The sequence below is a fragment of the Rattus norvegicus genome, chromosome X, assembly GCF_021556685.1.
Source record: "Rattus norvegicus strain SHRSP/BbbUtx chromosome X, alternate assembly SHRSP_T2T, whole genome shotgun sequence".
Lineage (NCBI taxonomy): Eukaryota > Metazoa > Chordata > Mammalia > Rodentia > Muridae > Rattus > Rattus norvegicus.
Window position 1 is genome coordinate 160,837,141 of NC_141554.1, and position 20,888 is coordinate 160,858,028.

Sequence of the window (20,888 nt, forward strand, 5' to 3'; positions counted from 1 at the left end):
CAGACCTGGAGGGAATACAATGTAGGCAAAGATACCAGACCATATGTGGGGTTTTTTTTTTCATTTTTAATTCAGTCCCCATGTTTGCAGATATTATGAAAAGAGCATGAAAAACTGGAATAAGAAGGCAAGTTGGCATCTGCATGTATGTCACTGGGCTTGCAGTTACAGAATTAAGAAAATGAGACCAACAAAGTACTTTCTAAAGAGGTCTTACTGGATGCCATCAACAACTTAAAGGAAGGAAGAAATTCAGGCAAATGGCACTTCTTACCCCTCAGTGTCTAGCTGATGGAGGTTTAGCATCCTTTAAGTCTGATCTCCACTTAAAGGGGACCCAGGCCTGCCAGTCAATAATAGAGATGACATGCCGCTTCTGCCAGGCCAAGGTCCCAAGCCCAATGATCATAAATACAATGAAGATGCGCAGGCGTGAGTTGAGCAAGGGCAAAGGGCAAGAACACAATGTAGAGACCACGACCAAGAGGATAGTGGTCAGAGTGAGAAGCAGGCTTATGAATCTGAAGAAAAAGTCCTTGGGGCGGGTTCTGAGGCTGGCCATCATCTCCAGTTGGGTAGCTTGCTGTAGAGTTTCTAGCTTTGTTATTCTGTTCTTGAAAGTCTCCATTACATCCTGTAGGGAACACATACATACACACACATATACTCACCAGAAGTCAGACATAAATGTGCTTATCTAGCAATTATTTGCTTACGGGTGTACAAGAAGTACTGTTAAGATGTTTTTCTCTTTTTTTCTTCCTTGTTTATTTACTTATTTATTTGAGGCAAGATCTCACTCTATAATTCCAGCTGGCCTGAAACTTGTCAGATAGACCAGGCTGTTCCCAAACTCACAGATATCTGGGATCTCTCATGTCCTGGGATTAAAGGCATGTGCTATTTTACCTGATAAATTGAATCTTTTAGGAGAGATGGGTAGACTCTCTTGGGTATGCACAGCAGAGACAGACAGTTGCTGTGGAATGCTGGGCTGATGGGTCCTGGTGAGAATTATCTACTGCTAATACTGAGGACCTAGGTGGAAAAGGTCTAACCAGGGACAAGAATAGGAAACAGCTATGGTTGTGGAAAGGACTGAGGGGCAAGAAGCTAGACTCCAAGAAAAGATTCCCAAAGACTCTCTCTACTAGTCATGCAAATACCCCAGCATCCCTTGGGCTTGTCAAACCTCACCCCTGATTTATAGGTCACAGAATCCAGGGTATGGCTCAGTGATTGCCCCTACAAGATGAGAACCACTGTCCTAAGCCTCCAAAGCACCTTGGCTGCATGATAAGGAATGGAGCTCACACTGGCGTGCAGGGTGGACACTGCTGTCAAAGGTACAGGTTACTATTGTACCATCAGGCCAGACACAGATGTATCTTCTTTTGCCTTGGCTTGGGTGCATCCAAATAGATCTATTCATCCCCACATCCTTCTCACTAGTCCTTTCTCCCCAAACACCCTCACCCATATTTCCTTGGCTCTTTCATAGGACAAATAGGCCATTTTCTCTTCAGTGCATGCCAGATGCTGTTTGAGGTGGCAAATCTCATCCAGGTATCTCTGCAAGTGATCATTCACATGTTCTTCCATCAGTGATTGTCTAGGATACAAGAGAGAAATTAACACTCCCTCTGCACCCTTACTCAGAGCTCATTGGCAGTGAGTACCCTGAAGCTGGATTTACTAACAACACCCTACACACACACACACACACACACACACACACACACACACACACACACACACACATCTAGAATTCTGTCAAAGGAGGGGTGGATCCTCAGATCCTTGACCTCTGCCTGGGAATACTTACACTAATAGATCTTATTTACAATTATTGTCAACTAACTATTTTACCAAATATGCAATAGATTAGAAAGTATAGAAATGACAGTTTAAGCTATCTGTTTGTATATGTTATCAAATCCCCCAAATGCTCCCAGGAGCAGTGTTGAGGATGAAGTAGTTACTCTATAAATGAATCTTTATTATAAAGCATGGAGAGTGACAAAAGTCCACATTGTATAAAGTTCCATTTCTATGCAATCCATAAACACAAATCATATGAGTGGGTGCCAGGAACTGGGAATCAGGGGTGATAAGAAATGACTGCTAGAAGGGTTTATTGTTTCAATAATGATAAAAATGTAAGATTAGATAGTAGATTAACTCTGAAGATACTAAGACCCCACTAAAATTGTATGTTTTGGTGGGGAGATAGAATCTCACTCTATAGCCCAAGCTAGCTTTGTACTTGTGATCCTCCTGCTTCTACCTCCTGAGGTCTAGGTTTGCAGGCATGTGCCACTAGACCAAGCTGAACTGTATTCTTTAAATGAGTAAAATGAATTGGATGTGAACTGTAACTCAATAAAGTTATTTAAATAAAGCAAACATTGGGTTGTATTAATGGTATCACAACTCAATAAATTTAATTAAAATCATGGAAATACAATTAAAATGGTGCATTTCATGAAATGTAAATTAAATCTCAACACAGATGTTGAAAAATATAAGCAAAATTATATATACAAACATAGATAAGAAAAGTATTATAACATGTATAGAAAAGATTAACACCCCAATGAGGGTAATGAGGTCAGACAAAGGGGCTGGAGTAAGAGGTACCAAGAGAGTGTCTATGAATCTCTGTGAATGCATGCAGGTGCGTGCGTGTGTGTGTGTGTGTGTGTGTGTGTGTGTTTTACTGAGTTTGAAATCCAGATCCTTGCACATACTAGACAAACACCTGCACAACTGAATCTTTTGAAGTTTTATTTCTTTAAATAAAATATTTGAAGAGAGTGTGTGGCAAGTGTTAAAATTTGATTTACAACAGAAAAAAATTTTGAAGTCTTTCCTATAAACCCCATGAATGATAAATCAGAGAATAGAAGCCAAGCTACCACAGAGGACTCCCTGATCTTCCTATTCCAGGCAGAGCAGAAGCAGGTCTGACCTGAGTTAGTATTGGTGACTCCTCCATGAAGCATTTAGAAAGGCAGGGTTGCCACAAAGGTCAGGGAGGAGAGTCACACTCTAGCATGACAGGCCCTGGATTCAATCTCTAGAATGACAAACAAAACAAAGCAAAATAAAACAAGCTTTACTCTACCTAAAATAAGTAATTACTTTCAAAGGTAGTGTTGGCACATTTCTGTGAAGTGGCTATTATCATCTTCAATTACAATCCAATGGCTTTCACCTTGGAGCTGAAGTCCAAGACTGAGAGCTAGATACAGAAGGGGTCATGTAGAACAGACATGCTAGTTACTGTGTCACCCCAAGCCAAGATACAAAGTAAAGCCATGGGATTAAAATAAAAAGGGGGGCATGTAAAACAAGAGAATTTCCATGATAGTTGACTCAACTAGAGTCCAGATTAGAAAGTGTTTGAAGAAGGTATAATGGCAACAGGCATCAAATATAATTGGATAGTGAAACAGGCGATGGAGTTAGTGCTGATAGAGTAAGAACATTAATCAGGAGCTTGAGGTAGGTGATTATAGGGTAAGAGCAGAGTGGAAGCTGGAAAACTGAAAACTGAGGTGGAGTGAGTGGCCAGGGAGTCACGAGGATGGATGGAAACACCTCATCAGAAGTCTGTCTGGGGACTGATAGAATCCAGTAATGCATGTGGGATGAGAGTTATATGAAAGACACTGTTTGCCTAATATCCCACCCAAAAACCCCATGTGGTATCACACACCTCTGATTCCAATACTCAAGAGACCAAGACAAGAAGATAATAAATTAGAAGACAGTCTGGGCTACATAATGAGAACTATCTCAAAACAAGTAAACAAATCTCTAAGGAGCGTAACAGGCTTAGAAAGCAAATATTGCTGTTGTTACCCCATGGTCAGAGATTCTATTCTTACTGCTCTTCTTAAGGACCTAGGTTCAATTCCCAGAACCCATATGGTAGCTCACAACTGTCTGTAACTCCAAAGCCAGGACCCCTCTCTGAAGACTGCACAAACATGATACACAAAAACTCATGCAGGCAAAACAGCAAAACACATAAAATTTAAAAAATAAAATCTAGCTCTCATCCCTTAATAATGAAGCTACTTTTTTTTTATTAACTTGAGTATTTCTTATATACATTTCGAGTGTTATTCCCTTTCCCGGTTTCCGGGCAAACATCCCAGTCCCCCCTCCCCTTCCTTATGGATGTTCCCCTCCCAACCCTCCCCCCATTGCCGCCCTCCCCCCAACAATCTAGTTCACTGGGGGTTCAGTCTTAGCAGGACCCAGGGCTTCCCCTTCCACTGGTGCTCTTACTAGGATATTCATTGCTACCTATGAGATCAGAGTCCAGGGTCAGTCCATGTATAGTCTTTAGGTAGTGGCTTAGTCCCTGGAAGCTCTGGTTGCTTGACATTGTTGTACATATGGGGTCTCGAGCCCCTTCAAGCTCTTCCAGTTCTTTCTCTGATTCTTTCAACGGGGATCCTATTCTCAGTTAAGTGGTTTGCTGCTGGCATTCGCCTCTGTGTTTGCTGTATTCTGGCTGTGTCTCTCAGGAGCGATCTACATCCGGCTCCTGTCAGCCTACACTTCTTTGCTTCATCCATCTTGTCTAATTGGGTGGCTGTATATGCATGGGCCACATGTGGGGCAGGCTCTGAATGGGTGTTCCTTCTGTGTCTGTTTTAATCTTTGCCTCTCTATTCCCTGCCAAGGGTATTCTTGTTCCCCTTTTAAAGAAGGAGTGAAGCATTCACATTTTGATCATCCGTCTTGAGTTTCATTTGTTCTAGGCGTCTAGGGTAATTCAAGCATTTGGGCTAATAGCCACTTATCAATGAGTGCATACCATGTGTGTTTATCTGTGATTGGGTTACCTCACTCAGGATGATATTTTCCAGTTCCAACCATTTGCCTACAAATTTCATAAAGTCATTGTTTTTGATAGCTGAGTAATATTCCATTGTGTAGATGTACCACATTTTCTGTATCCATTCCTCTGTTGAAGGGCATCTGGGTTCTTTCCAGCTTCTGGCTATTATAAATAAGGCTGCGATGAACATAGTGGAGCACGTGTCTTTTTTATATGTTGGGGCATCTTTTGGGTATATGCCCAAGAGAGGTATAGCTGGATCCTCAGGCAGTTCAATGTCCAATTTTCTGAGGAACCTCCAGACTGATTTCCAGAATGGTTGTACCAGTCTGCAACCCCACCAACAATGGAGGAGTGTTCCTCTTTCTCCACATCCTCTCCAGCATCTGCTGTCAGCTGAGTTTTTGATCTTAGCCATTCTGACTGGTGTGAGGTGAAATCTCAGGGTTGTTTTGATTTGCATTTCCCTTATGACTAAAGATGTTGAACATTTCTTTAGGTGTTTCTCAGCCATCCGGCATTCCTCAGCTGTGAATTGTTTGTTTAGCTCTGAACCCCATTTTTTAATAGGTTATTTGTCTCCCTGCGGTCTAACTTCTTGAGTTCTTTGTATATTTTGGATATAAGGCCTCTATCTGTTGTAGGATTGGTAAAGATCTTTTCCCAATCTGTTGGTTGCCGTTTTGTCCTAACCACAGTGTCCTTTGCCTTACAGAAGCTTTGCAGTTTTATGAGATCCCATTTGTCGATTCTTGATCTTAGAGCATAAGCCGTTGGTGTTTTGTTCAGGAAATTTTTTCCAGTGCCCATGTGTTCCAGATGCTTCCCTAGTTTTTCTTCTATTAGTTTGAGTGTATCTGGTTTGATGTGGAGGTCCTTGATCCACTTGGACTTAAGCTTTGTATGGGGTGACAAGCATGGATCGATCTGCATTCTTCTACATGTTGACCTCCAGTTGAACCAGCACCATTTGCTGAAAATGTTATCTTTTTTCCATTGGATGGTTTTGGCTCCTTTGTCAAAAAAATCAAGTGACCATAGGTGTGTGGGTTCATTTCTGGGTCTTCAATTCTATTCCATTGGTCTATCTGTCTGTCTCTGTACCAATACCATGCAGTTTTAAAAACTATTGCTCTGTAATACTGCTTGAGTTCAGGAATAGTGATTCCCCCTGAAGTCCTTTTATTGTTTAGGATAGTTTTAGCTATCCTGGGTTTTTTGTTATTCCAGATGAATTTGCAAATTGTTCTGTCTAACTCTTTGAAGAATTGGATTGGTATTTTGATAGGGATTGCATTGAATCTGTAGATCGCTTTTGGTAAAATGGCCATTTTTACTATATTAATCCTGCCAATCCATGAGCATGGGAGATCTTTCCATCTTCTGAGGTCTTCTTCAATTTCTTTCTTCAGAGTCTTGAAGTTCTTATTGTACAAATCTTTTACTTGCTTGGTTAAAGTCACACCGAGGTACTTTATATTATTTGGGTCTATTATGAAGGGTGTCGTTTCCCTAATTTCTTTCTCGGCTTGTTTCTCTTTTGTGTAGAGGAAGGCTACTGATTTATTTGAGTTAATTTTATACCCAGCCACTTTGCTGAAGTTGTTTATCAGCTTTAGTAGTTCTCTGGTGGAACTTTTGGGATCACTTAAATATACTATCATATCATCTGCAAATAGTGATATTTTGACTTCTTCTTTTCCGATCTGTATCCCCTTGACCTCCTTTTGTTGTCTGATTGCTCTGGCTAGAACTTCAAGAACTATATTGAATAAGTAGGGAGAGAGTGGGCAGCCTTGTCTAGTCCCTGATTTTAGTGGGATTGATGAAGCTACTTTTTAAAGTAGATTTGGATCATAGAGAAAAATCACAATTGGTCAAAATGCAGAGGTCACTGACTGTGGGTGCCTGTCCCCAACCAATATATTGCAATACAACTCCTACACTTAAGACTCAGGGAACATGGTGGAAGAGGTGGCAGAAAGATTGTAAGAGCCTGAGGACTAAGATGGGTGCTTTAAGATAGTCTTCTTTAAAAAAGAAGAGGAGGAGGAGGAGGAGAAGAAGGAAGAAGTTGTTGAAGAAAATGATAAGATCATTTGGGGAGTGATTGCATCTAGGTAGGTATTGGAAAATACTAAGAAATGAATATAATTATGATACATGAAATTTTCTAAGAAATAAGAAAATATATGAAAAAAAACAAATGGGCAGGTTTGGAGAAAATAGTTCAGGACTGGTTTTGAGATCATTTCAACCTAAGATAGAATATTTCTAGCACCTGATTTGACAAGCCATTGACTCAATTTGTACTTTAAAGGTTGAGGGTAGAGAAGAGGAGAGAGAGAGAGAGAGAGAGAGAGAGAGAGAGAGAGAGAGAGAGAGAGAGAGAGAGAGAGAAGCCGTGGCAGGACAATGGAGGCTGACATTAAGATTCTGCTCTGTGTATTTACAGGTTGTTATTAATGTTCCTAAGGGATGGATGGTACCAGGCTTTGTATGTTTAAGTGGGCAATTATATCTTATCAATTGGATCTAAGATTATTGTGTTGTGTGTTCTTTTATGTGAGGGTTTGAGTGTAGGAAAGTGTGCGGCAGCTGGAGACACTGGGCCGCAGTGGAGTTGGGATGTGTTTCCGCCAAGATATCCAGCAGATATCTTGGGGCACCGCAGTGCAGGACCTAGCGGGATAAAAGACAACCATACTTTTTTACTTTTATATTTTTACAACAACAGATGGTGAACCAATGTAATGGGCAAGAATCCAGTAGTAATCCTAAGTGTTGAGAGAAAGTTTTTATTTTCTAAGTAAGAGGAGGCCAGCACCATGTTAAGTCATGTGATATCTCAAGCGCAGGAATTTAACAAAGAAACAGGGAAGTAGCCTGGCCTGGCAGGCTGTAGGTCCCAGGCTGTGTGATAAGTAATGGCAGATCAGAGAGTTAGAGGTTAAAAGCTGCTTTTTAAAGAAAGTTGTTTAGAAAGTCTTTCAGGATACTCATATTCTTTTTAACGTGGGCTCCACAGGAATTTTGGGTTGAAATCCTAGTTAGACAAGCTACTTCTTAATTACAGGTATTATTAAAAAGTGATTAAGTTTGTTTTTAGAAAGAAGAGAGTAAAGAGATTACCTGAATCAGGTGGGGATTTTCATCCACGGTTCAGAACTTAGACAGGGAAAAATTAGTCACTAACTCCAAGTAGAGAGTTGTGATGAATGTCTGTAACACCAGGCAGAATGAGTGCAGACATATATTATAGAAGTTATTAAGGTTAAAGAAAAATCTGTGGCTCTGGGTAGAGAGCTTAACAGATGGATATATTTTGGGCTAAAGTCCTGAGTTGCTTATTGGTTTTAGAATTGATAGAAGGTGTTTAAGTTTGTTTTAAGGAGAGTAAAGAGATTACCTGAATCACGTGGAGATTTTCATCTATGGTTCAGAACTTAGGGAAAAATTGGTCACTAACTCCAAATAGAGAGTTGTGATAAATGTCTGTAACACCAGGGAGAGTGAATGCAGACATATAGAAATTATTAAGGTTAAAGAAAAATCTGTGGCTCCAGGTAGAGAGCTTAACAGATGGATATATTTTGGAATGAAGTCCTGGTTTGATATGTTGCTTATTGATATTGGAATTGATAAAAGGTGTTTAGTTTGTTTTATGAATTACCCCGCTAAAGGCCATATGGCTCATTGATGCTGGCTAGCGAGGGTTTGTGGTTACTTTTGATATTTACCACAACAGGAAGCTCGAATTCTCTTAACGTGGGCTCCATGGGAATTTTGGGTTCATTTCCTGATATCAGAGTACAAAAGCCTATCAGGTTCATTGTTTAGCTTGCTTCCTTTTTTAAAAAATTGTTTAATCTTCATAATGGGTGTGACTTTGAGTTTTATGGTTATATTACTCTGGGAGACAGTGCAAGATACAAGCTTTTCTGGTTACAGACTAAGGAACACAGTATTTTGGGAGAAAAATTTTGTTTTTGTGTGTTTAAAAAGTGTGATTACGCTCTGGAAACCTCACAGAGTCATATTGATCAAATTTGATAGAGGTAGACCGCCTGAAAAAATTGATTCAGGAGAATCAAACAAAAAGATATCCTGATTCTAAACTTTTGTCTTGAGAGTTGTATTTTACAGAATGTGCCTACTTGGATTCCTGGTCCCAAGGACTTTCAGCTGGGTCCAGTCAGGACACATCGGCTACAGCATTTGCTTCATTCTTCCTACCCCCTACCCCCAAAGATATCTCAATGGCCATGTACAGCTTGAAGAAGTTATAGAGAAGTCGTCGCCCCAATTCCCTGGACTTTGGGGATCTGAAAGTGGTTATTCTAAAGTTGTTTTTATGGGGAATTTAGAAATGGTTGTAATTTAACAGGGAGGAATTAGGTAGACTGAGTTATACAGTCATAATCTCATTTGTTAACTAAGCTAAAATCCTATCTTTGCTTTGATATAGAATTTATTTGTTAAAAGTTTAAAAGTACAAGGTTTAAAGCAAGTCCTTCTATTGATGTCATTACAAACTTCTGAGTTGATTACACATGTGAGTTAAGGGCCAAATAGCAAACATATTGCTGACTTTGTGAGAGTGCTTTCAAGATATTATTAAGATATAATGACAACAGTCCAGATTGTCTTATATAGGTAGATGGTTTTCAAAAACGTCAGAAACCCACAAAATTTGAGATTTAAGGTTATTTATCTTTTGTTGAGACATATCTGCTCCTAACAGTTCCCCTCTGGTGGATTTAACGAAGAATTTAAGCATCTCTACCTCCAGGTGAGGCAATACTTTGTGGCTAGGCAGCCACTGGACAAAACTGCCTGTTTCATCTGCAGACTAATACTGTCCAGAAAAGGACAAATTATGCAGAGTAGTTGACTGATAAACTCTGCCAAGACAGGGTGATCAGTCCTTCAAAATCTGCATTTCAAGAGTCTGTCAGTTGATTTTGGGCCAGAAGGCTGAAGACTTGTGCTCACATGTTGCTAACAGGGGACTATGCTAGGGGAGATTTGTCTCTACAACCTGTCAGTTCTGGAAGCCGTGTTAGGCATCCGGTGTGTATAGATATTTGGTCATTCTCAGATTTCTGATGGGATTGAAGACTGATTATAGTATAGTCTCACAGCCTATTAGGCTGTTTAACTCTGAATATACATATTTTATTGGATAATTATCAGATAGTATACAAGCTAGCCAAGATATAATATAGATTTTAAGCCTTTCTTAAGCTGGAATAGATAACCGAATGTTCTGTTTAATGGATATAGTGATGGACTGGGTGTTGAGTATATCATATGTTTTATAAATTGTAGAATGATAATAATTGTACTCAATTTATATATAAGTGAAAAGGCTTTTTAACTGGACAAAAAGGGGGAAATGTTGTGGTTTGCCTGGAGTTATCTGTATTTTGATGCTAATTGCACTGCCCCCAGGAGAGCTGCCTAGTCACATACTCAGGAATCAGGTGACTTCACCAGAACCTTCTCCCCATTGAATTTTACAAATACAGGTGAGGGGCAGGTACAGGATAGAAGGAAGCCTGTCATTGGAGGAGAGGGCAGGATGGGTGGAGAGAAGTTAGAAGGAAGGGGAGGAGACTAGAACAGAGGAGAGGAGAGGAGAGGAGAGGAGAGGAGAGGAGAGAGAGAGAGAGAGAGAGAGAGAGAGAGAGAGAGAGAGAGAGAGAGAGAAGCCACGGCAGGACGATGGAGGCTGACATTAAGATTCTGCTCTGTGTATTTACAGGTTGTTATTAATGTTCCTAAGGGATGGATGGTACTGGGCTTTGTATGTTTAAGTGGACAATTATACTTTATCAATTGGATCTAAAAAAAGGTTGAGGGTAATAATAATAATGAATATTAAATGATAAAAAGCTTACTAAATTGTAACTGTGAAGTGGCAAGGTAAAGATCTCAGTGGGTTAACGAAGACTAAAGAACAGATAGCAGAGGAATGAGAAACTCTAAGAATTTGGGCAAGGATAGTAGCAAGAGAAGTCAGAGCTTGAAGATGCCAGGGATAAGTGATGTCATGGAGGACTAGCAAAGTTTCTGCAATGACTCAGGGACAACTAGCTGACTAGAATAGAATAGAGGTAAAAAGCCACTGGGCCTGAGAGTCTAAAGTGTCTAATGGGATCCTTGACCTTTGTAACAGACTGTGCTACCTCTACTTACCGCAGGAGTTTCCTGTCAACTGGCATCAGATTCATCAATCCAACATCCTCCATTTTCCCTCCTCCCCCATGACAGTCTGAGATGTTCTAGTCACCATCTGGTGCCTACTGGGCTTTTTTTTTGTGAAACCCAGAACAAATTGAAGCAGAATGAGCTGTAGAACTTGGCTGACTGAGGAATTCCCATATGTAAAGGTCATATAAAATAGGAGAAACTAGCAAGAGAACAAGAATAAAAACAGGACTCAGAGAAAGAACAACATTTAAGAAGCATCGTTGAAAGAGAGTAAAATTACATACTGCATCATCACAGCAAAACCAAGGAACAGCAAAACCGAGCAAGTTCAAGGTTAGCCAGACCTACACAAAGAAAACCTGTCACAAAACAAACCCTATAAATTCCAAAAAAGAGCCATAGGAAAATAAAACTGATAATATTCAAAACACCACCATCAAAAACAGCAGCAGCTAATGGATCAGCCTGGCTCCATCTTAAGACTAGAAGCCGGGGTTGGGGATTTAGCTCAGTGGTAGAGCACTTGCCTAGAAAGCTCAAGGCCCTGGGTTCGGTCCTCAGCTCCAAACAAAATGAAAGAAAAAAAAAAGACTAGAAGCCATCTTATTACAAGGTCAAAATAAGGTCATTCCTGTTTTCTGCAAAACTCAAGTTTGGCCATGTCTTGACCCACTTTTTGGAATTTAACATGTTTCACACAATATACTCTAACTATACCCTGACCTTCCACTCTGATAAGATGTTCTGCCAAATAATATTCAGATGTCCTGAAAAGTTCCTATATAAACAAAAATCCTTAGAAACCTCCTAACCTTGCAGGGTTTGTGTGTGTGTGTGTGTGTGTGTGTGTGTGTGTGTGTGTGTGTGTGTGTGTGCTTTATATAAACCCCATATTCTCCTATGTTCAATGCTATTCTCTCAGACCTCACTTCAGGAAAGTATCCCTGTCTGACAGAAAATAAAGCTTGTTTAGTTTGACCAAAACTTTGGGTCGATGGTATTTACTCTCATTTGTTAGGATTAACACAGCCTTTTCAACACACAAGAGAAGCCAGAATGGATAGCTTTCCATATGCATAGTATTTAAAAGAAATAAATTCTAACCCAGAATGCTAAGTCTAGCAAAGATATCCTTTAGAAATAAAATAGAGGTACAATGGCTCTGCTGGTAAAGGAAATTGCTGCTAAGCCTGACCACCTGAGTTCAATTCCACATGGTGGAAGGAGAGAACTGACTCCTGAAAGTTTTTCTGTGACTTCCACATGTGCCTAAATAAATAAATAAATAAATAAATAAATTTAATTAAAAATCTTTTAAAAGGAGAAAGAGAACTAAGTATGAGCATTTATCATTCTTCGCTCCTGACTGTGAGTGTCCTTAAGCTCCTTCTGCCATGAGTTTCCTAAAACGATTACCTTTACCCTCCAACTGTGAGCCAAAATAAGCTCTTCATGAGAAAAAGTAACACACCTTGGAAGCACTCCAAGGTAAGGAAGCCAGACAGTTCATAAAGAATGAATGTGATAGCTGAGGATTCTGCCCATTGCCATGGAGGAGCCATCAGAGATATTTGACCCAGTTATGGACCCAGAAACTCCTCATGAAGAAGAACGATTCATAAGTCCCACAACCAGAAGGAATGTTAGCAAGTGTCTTGAAAAAGCTGACCACCAACTCCAATGCCAAGCAGTTAGTACATAGTTGCCATTGTAGGATTGAGAACAGACCAGTAAAGAGCAGAAGTGAAAAAAACTTAGGGGAGGTTCAAAGTGCTTTACCCAGAAGGATCTACCCATTATTGTTGATGCAGAGAGATCCTGTAGCAAAGAAGAAAGAGTTTTTTGGATTGAGAAGAAACTAAGAAGTCTTAATGGAAACAAGTATAGAGAGAACAGTGAACTAAAATAGTCCATTTAAATTGTACACTGTCCTTACTGCTAATAATTCAATGCAGCAAATGTGAAAGCTTTTTTCTTTCTTTTTTATTTTTATTAATTATTTTATTTATTTACATTTCAAATATTGTCCCCCTCTTCCTGGTCCCCCCTCTACCAGTACCCCCACCATCTCCCCTTCCTTTCACCTCTAAGAGGGTGCTCCCTACCCACCTACTCCCACCTCACCCCTCTAGCATTCCCCTTCTCTGAGACATCAAGCCTTCGCAGGACCAATTGCATCCCCTCCCACTGAGGCCTGAAGAGATGGTTCAGCCTTTAAAGGCTAAGCTCACAACCAAAAGTTGTTTTTCATTTTATTTAAGATTAAAGTTTTCCTGGTGCTGGAGCATCTCCTCTAAACTTGTTAACCTTTATAAGAATGTGTGAAGTTTGAATGCATGTGAATGACTTAATTTTAATTTGACCCAAAGAAGCAAGAATGAGTCTAAAGTATGCTATGAGCTTTAGAAGCCTCAAGTCTGGGATAAAGAAAGAATGTAAATAGAATGTGGGGTAGTTTGGTTTAGAAAATAATTGGAATAAATCTTTGGATTATCTAGTTTGCAGAAATTTGTAATAAAGGCAATCTTGTTATTTAATTTTTAGCAATAAATACACAGAACAGATTAAAATGAACCATTGACATTTGGGAATTGTTTTTACATGTGTATGTGTGGGCATGCACACTCTAATGCATGTGGAAGTCAGAATAATGTGTCAGTATTTTTCCACCTACAGGATCAAACTCAGGTTGTTAAGCACCTTTAATCATTGATCGATGTAGTCCCCTGCCATAGTTGAATATCCCAACCAATGAGAACAGGATGAATGTACAACAGTTATAGACATCTGATTTTTTTGACAAAAAATGCAAATGTTAGAGAAAAAGAGCACCTTCAACAAAGTGTGCTGTGAACACTAGAATAATGAAACTTCGTTCCTTTCTCTTACCCAATTAAAAAATATCAATCTCAAATAGACCAATAAAACATAACGTAAGGACTGGAGAGATGGCTCAGTGGTTAAGAGCACTGACTGTTCTTCCAGGTCCTGAGTTCAAGTCCCAGCAGCCACATGGTGGCTCACAACCATCTGTAATGGGATCTGATGCCCTCTTCTGGTGTGTCTGAAAACAGCTACAGTGTACTCATATAATAAATAAGCAACTCTTTAAAAAAAATGTAAGACCTGAAATGCTGAAATTATAAAAGAAGAGGGTAGAAAAAATGCTTTAAGACTATAGGCATAGTCAAGGACTTTCTGAATAAGACAGCCAAGTCCTTCTCAGCCATGAAAGGAATGGAATGACATGGTTCCCACTCCAGGAAGAGAGCCAGCAGAGCATGGACCTCCACAAGCGTTGATGGTTACAGTATGTATAAGACTTGTTTGTATGAAAATATACATAATTTTATGTTTTATCCTTCGAGGAATGTCCTCTCTGTCAAGGTTAATGACTCCAAGATAACAGAAACAGCATGAGTCCGAGAGGTGAGGGTTTGGCTAATGTCTCAGCAAAATGGTAAATGCTGAGACCTTCAGGACAGCCCTCGAGGCTGTGGGAAAGAACTCTAAAAACATAGGTTCAAAAATATATAATTTCTCAACTCTGCAATATATAAGGATGCAATATGAATTATATGAGGGGCTATTCAGACTTAGAAAAATAGAGGCAACTGTACTATGAACCAGCTTGTCAGAAAGATACCAAGGGAGGAGAAAAAGATTTAAGGAGTGATGATCACAGGGCAAGATCCCACCTAGCTATCTTATTGTCTGTGCTTGTACTTGCTCTCTTTCTAAGAGTCAAGGGGCTAGGGTCATGGAATGCTGATTCATGGGATAATCAAAAGGAAACCTGGGGTAATGCCTGTGCTGATATGCAAATAAAAGACTGGGCTTTTGGTCCCCTTGAGATGAGCTAGCAGAGAGCTATCGAAGTTCTTTAGAATTCTTTTCTAGTGAGAGCTGAACTGTCTGAAGATCACTAAAGAGCAAATATAGCTCTATAAGAGTTTTTTCTAACAGGATGGCTGATTTTGGTTGGAAAATCCATGGAGAGCTAACACGGTTCTTTCAGAATTTTTCATAGCTCTTAGGATTTTTTCTAACAAGATTTCTGCCTTGTTTTAGAAATCCCAAGAATTAATTAGAAATCTAACACAACTCCTTTAGAATGCTTTCTAGCAGCTATCCAGAGAAGGCTGTTTAGAGAACAAACATAGCTTTTAGAATGTTTTCTAGCTTTCTGATTTTGATCGGAAAACCCAAGAATTATTTTTAAAATTTTTCTAACAGGATTTCTGATTTGGTTGGAAAATCCAATAATTTTTATAGTAGCTTTCTGACTTTGATTGGAAAATCCATTTGCTATCCTGGGAGCTTTTAGAATTTTTTTTTCTATCAAGAGATCTGTCTCAAGTAGAGAGAGCTATCTCAAGAGAGCAACTACAGAGCCAAGAGCTATCTACAGAAAGCTTTCTAGAAGGCCATTTTGAGCAGAACATAGACTCTCAGCTTGGACCCATAATTTGACTTCAAGTCCTTCCCTCTCTTGCTAGGCTGTTAAGAGGATTTGTATTAATGGTTGCCTGTGGTGATAGTGACATGTGACAGAGCAAGGTACACAAGGCTGGTGAGATACCAAAGAAGGAGCTCAATAGGAGTGCAATGGGTCCATTGAGGGATTATATTTATATATTTTGTTGTTTGTTATTTTGAGACAGGAACTCACTGTGTATTGAAAACTGGCCTTGAAATCACTACATAGCAAATTCCTGGCTTGCTTCTTTTTACATTGGTGGATCTGTTTTGCCTTAGAGAAAAATACTGAAGAAAACCATCCACAAAAGGAAGTCACTATTGAACGGAATTTCCAATACATCCAGTGCTTAACATACTTCAGTTCAGACTTAAGTCCCAACAAACTTCCCCAGGAAATGGGACATAGGGAACATTGCCTCTCTAATACTAATGGTTTGCTAGGCTCTCACTACACCTGGATGCCTCTGTTACCCCACTGCACCAGAGTCACCCTAATTTAACCAGCAAGGGACAAAGCATGGGGTAGCAAGAAAAGAACCATTCATTCCATTGTAGGTAAGTCACCAAAGAAGAGCACATACCTGCTCTTTTCATCTGTCCTCACCCTGACTCTCTCCCTGGCACTTTCCCAACCCTTCATAGGTGAATCTCAAATTATCTCTTGACTGCTTCTTATTTTGGGAACCAAAATGTAAAGGGGGCTTTCCTTACCTGGTTTTCTTTTCCTGGAGTGACTCCAGTATCCTCCGCACATCAATCATATGACTTTCCTTGAGGTTTTGATGGGAGAGCTGAAGGCTAGCATGAACCTTCTTGGCTTCTGTCAGTTCTTCTTTCATCTTCTGCAAAAGTAGTTTTTGTTGCTGGGCCACATACTTTTTGTCTGAAAATTTCCTCTGCTGCATGCCTGGCAAGTGACTCTCTAGAGTAGAGGACCTAGCAACGTTGATGGGCAGGCTATCTTCCCCATCTGGCTTGGACAACTTGGAATATAAAATCTTCCCACCTGGCTGCTTATGGCTGTCCATCCCACTGTCCACATTCAGCACTAAGCTTGTGGGACTGCAGCCCTCTTCCAACTCCTTCAGCTGCTGATGACACTGATAGAGTTTTCGTTCTATGTGAGCAATAGTGGCAGAGGTGCGCTGGTTCACCCTTTCAAAGGCCTTCCGGATGTGTGGGGCCTGGTGCCGGTCAGCTTTGGATATCAGTTTGAGGTAGCTCATGGTATTTTCATCCCTACTGGCCTTCTCCACTCTCAGCTGCTCTGAGAGGTAGAAGATTCGGTGTTTGACACCTTCCCTCACATTCCGGGCAAGCTCGCCATCCGAGAAGCTAGTGTGACTGCTAGGGCAATCCTCATGGGAGGAAGACAGAGACCTGTAGGAGGGCACGTTGGGGGGGAAGGTTGCACTTGAGCTCTTGGTACTTTCCACCTGCATTGGGAAATAAGAAAACATACACAAGTGCTCTGTGAGCATCAAATAGAAGATTTGAACATGTATGGAGTCACTTCAGAAAAATATACGTGTACATTTGACAGTATTGTGTATGTGATTTGTGTATTCACAATAGGCCCAATGCAGACTATGGGGAGGTGGGGTTCATTTTCTGGGCCATCACTCCCTCCTTTTCAAAACCTACTCCTTGCTGGTACCCTAATACAAATCTTAGATGGGTATAAACTGATGTCTACATCAGCCTTACCTGCCCTTGAACCTCTCTTCCTAGTATCTATTCCAAGAATTACCAATTATGTCTCTCATTTATTAGGAGCTGTTATAAAGTAGCAGTACACTTATTCCCATTAATCCATATGGCTTTCTGTATTACTATTTCTGGGAGATAGGAGGAGAGGTAGAAGGAGACATAGGTAGAGAAATTTCTATGCTAACAGGTTTAATCATTTGCCCCACTTGTTATTTACTGAGCATTAATGAGACAAGGTAGGTAGAGAGTCAGATGAGGGTAATGTACTGCTATACAACAAAGGAAATGAACCACAATATTGAGGTATATGAAGGAATATGACGAGCATATTGGTGAACCGAAGAAACCAAACAGAAGACTTCACATGGTATCTGGTTCTGTTTAGATAAATTTTAAGACCATGCAAAACTAAGCAATCTTACATAGGAATGTCTACATAGGTGACAAACTATAAAAGCAAAAACCTAGTAATGAGTAGCATAAATGAAGTAGAAACTTGAGGGTTCTTTGGAAAGTTGGTTGTGTTGAATGGTGTTTTGCTGGGGCAAACATATGAAGGAGTGTTTTCCTGAAGTGGACACAGGTGAAAAGCTAAGGCAGACTCATGAAGGAACATTTAGCTGAAGCAGACACAGGACAAAGAATGGCTGAAAAGTACCTAAAGAAATACTCAACATCCATAGTCATCAGGGAAATGCAAATCAAAACAACCCTGAGATTCCACCTCATACCAGTCAGAATGGCTAAGATCAAAAACTCAGGTGACAGCAGATGCTGTCAAGGATGTGGAGAAAGAGGAACACCCCTCCATTGTTGGTGGGAGTGCAAACTTGTACAGATACTTTGAAAATCAATTTGGTGCTTTCTCAGAAAACAGAATAATTCTATGTCAAGACCCACCTCTACCGCTCCTGGGCATATACCCCAAAGACACTCCAACATCCCACAAAGACACTTGTTCAACTATGTTCATAGCAGCTTTATTTGTAATAGCCAGAAACTTGAAACAACCTAGATGTCCCTCAACTGAATAATGGATAAATAAAATGTGGTACATCTACACAATGGAATGTTATTCAGCTATTAAAAACAAAGACAATTGGATTTTTGCAGGCAAATGGATGGAATTAGAAAATATCATCCCAAGTGAGGTAACCCACAGCCAAAAGGACATGCATGGTATGTACTCACTAATATGTGGATATTAGCCATAAAGTACAGGATACCCATGCTACACTCCACAGACCTAGAGAAGCTAAACAAGAACGTAGTCCCAAGAGAGGAAGCCTGACTCTCACTTAGAAGGGGAAATAAAATAATCATAAGAGGTAGATGGAGCAAGGGAACTGGGAAGGAAGGGGGATGGGGAGGGGAATGGGGGATTCAGAATCAAGTGTGGGGAAGGACAGGAAAATGACTCAATGTCCATGAAAATGAATGGAAATCTGCAACTGACAGGGGTATGGAGGTAGGAGGCATCTCCAGGATGAGACACAGACCTGAGATAAGGGAGGCACCCAAGAATCAATGGGGATGATCTTAACTGCGGCTTACTTCATTGGCCATATGGAACCTGAAGAGGCCACCTCCTGTAGCCAGGCCCCAGTGGAGCAATAGAGACACCAACTCACCCACAAAACTTTTGACACAAATTCTGTCCCCTCTACAAGAAATGTAGGGACAAAGATCACAGACTGAGTGAATGGCTAACCTATAACTGCTTCAAATTGAGACCCATCCCATGGGCAAGCACCAATCCATGACACTATTATTGATATACTGCTATGCTTGCAGACAGTAGTATGTTGTCCTCTGAGAGGCTCCACCCAGCAGCTGACTCAGACAGATACAGACACCCACAGCCAAACAGTGGATGGAGCTTGGGGACTCTTACGGAAGAATAGAAGGAAGGATTAAAGGCCCGGAAGCGGATAGAAACTCCACAGGAAGACCAACAGAGTCAACTAACCTGGACCCTTGGGTCTCTCAGAGTCTGAATCACCAACCAAAGAGCATGCACAGGCTGGACCTAGGCCTCCCTGCACATATGCAGCAGGTGTGCAGCTTGGTCTTCATGTGGGTACTGAACAACTGGAACTGGGCTATTCCAAAAGCTGTTGACTATATGTGGGATATGTTCTTCTAACTGGGCTGCCTTGTCTGACCTCAGTGGGAGAGGAAGCACCTAGCTTTGCAGAGACTTGAAGTGCCAGGGGATTCCCAGGGGGCCCCTACCTGCCCAGAGGGGGAGGGGGAAGGATTGTGGGAGGGGTCACCTGGAGGGAGGCAGTGAGCAGGATCTAAAAGGGAATAAGTAAAAAAAATTAAATTATTTTTTAAAAGAAAAAGAAATAGTATCTGATGAATGCTTCGTTTTAAAATATTTATTTATTTATTTATTTATTTATTTATTTATTTATTTACATTCCAAACACTATACCCCTCTTCCCAGTCCCCCATCACAGAGACCCTCCCCTTCTCCTTTTCTTAAGATATATATTTATGTTTTCTGGACCTTTGTGTGCTTATGCTAGATTCTGCAATTTTAAAAAATGTTTTAAATGTTTAATAGATGGATTTAATAGCAGATTTTATATGACTAGAGAAAACTGGTAAATAGTAAAATAGACCTGGAAAAGAAAGGTATCAGGAATCCTGCACAGAACTGTAAAGAAATAGAAACTTTAAACAGATACAGAAGACAGAATGAGGAAATAAAACAAAAATCTTCTCACTATACCAGTGTGAGAAGATAGAATAAATATTTGAAAAGAACTTTTTATAACTAACAAAAGTCACAAATCAACACATTAAGAAGCTTAATAAATCTCAGGTAGAATAAAACAAACAAACTCAGAAATAGATCTGTATCAAGAGACAAGGTATTAAAACCAGAGAAGGGAAACATATTACCTTTAAAACCATGACTTTTAGACTGCAATCTGACTTCTTAATAGCATCAATAAAATCAAGAATAGTATCCTCAATACCAGAAGAGATATACTGTTGGAGAAAAATAAATTGAGTTAGATTCAAGGAATTGGAATTCAGAATGTCGTCAGACTTCAAAGGCTGAAGTAATGCCTTTGAGGCTTGAAGAATAAATGATTTCCAACCTAGAATGTTATACTAAAGTCATTTTCTAAGATAGGGACTTTTCCCCCTTTCCTTCCTTTTCTCCTCTCCCTTTTGCTTTTCTGTTGCCTTCTTTTCTATTGTCTCCCTCACCTCTACTTTCTTTCCTATACTTTTACATGCAAGGGATTGACCCAGGGCTTCATATGAGGTAAAACTTGCTGCTTATATTCCAATGCACAGGTAAACATTTTCAGACATGAAAGAACTCAAATAGTTTACTTCCTCTACAATCTTTCTCCAGATTGACTTAGAAAGCAGGGTGCTAGATGGAGGAGTGAAGAGAGGAAGGAGGAAAGAGAGAGGAAAATATAATTTTCTATTTTCCAGATAATAAAAAAGGAGCCTGTGCTCCTGACTGCTGGGAGAGAAAAAAAAGGTTCCTTTGGGAATAAGGAAATGGCTCAGTGGGTAAATTGAGGGCCTGATGCTGGATCCCCAGTGCTCGGGGTAGAAACAGGAGGATCCCAGTGGCTTAATAGCCATC

General features: G+C 40.2%; 1 protein-coding gene across 2 annotated transcripts in view; it reads right to left on the reverse strand.

Annotated features, from left to right (window-relative positions):
* Positions 1-51: 51 nt before the first annotated feature.
* Tex28 (testis expressed 28) overlaps positions 52-20,888 on the reverse strand; it is a 29,058-nt gene continuing 8,221 nt past the window's right edge. Inside the window, exons 5-8 of one of the 2 annotated variants that reach the window (NM_001191103.2) lie at positions 20,180-20,269; positions 16,268-16,992; positions 1,477-1,612; positions 52-634 (exon numbers count right to left, since the gene is read on the reverse strand). In NM_001191103.2, coding sequence (NP_001178032.1) covers positions 278-634; positions 1,477-1,612; positions 16,268-16,992; positions 20,180-20,191 — 1,230 coding nt within the window. In that variant the 5' untranslated portion in view covers positions 20,192-20,269 and the 3' untranslated portion in view covers positions 52-277. The remainder of the gene's footprint in view (positions 635-1,476; positions 1,613-16,267; positions 16,993-20,179; positions 20,270-20,888) is intronic. The other variant, XM_087600812.1, reaches the window with a different exon arrangement.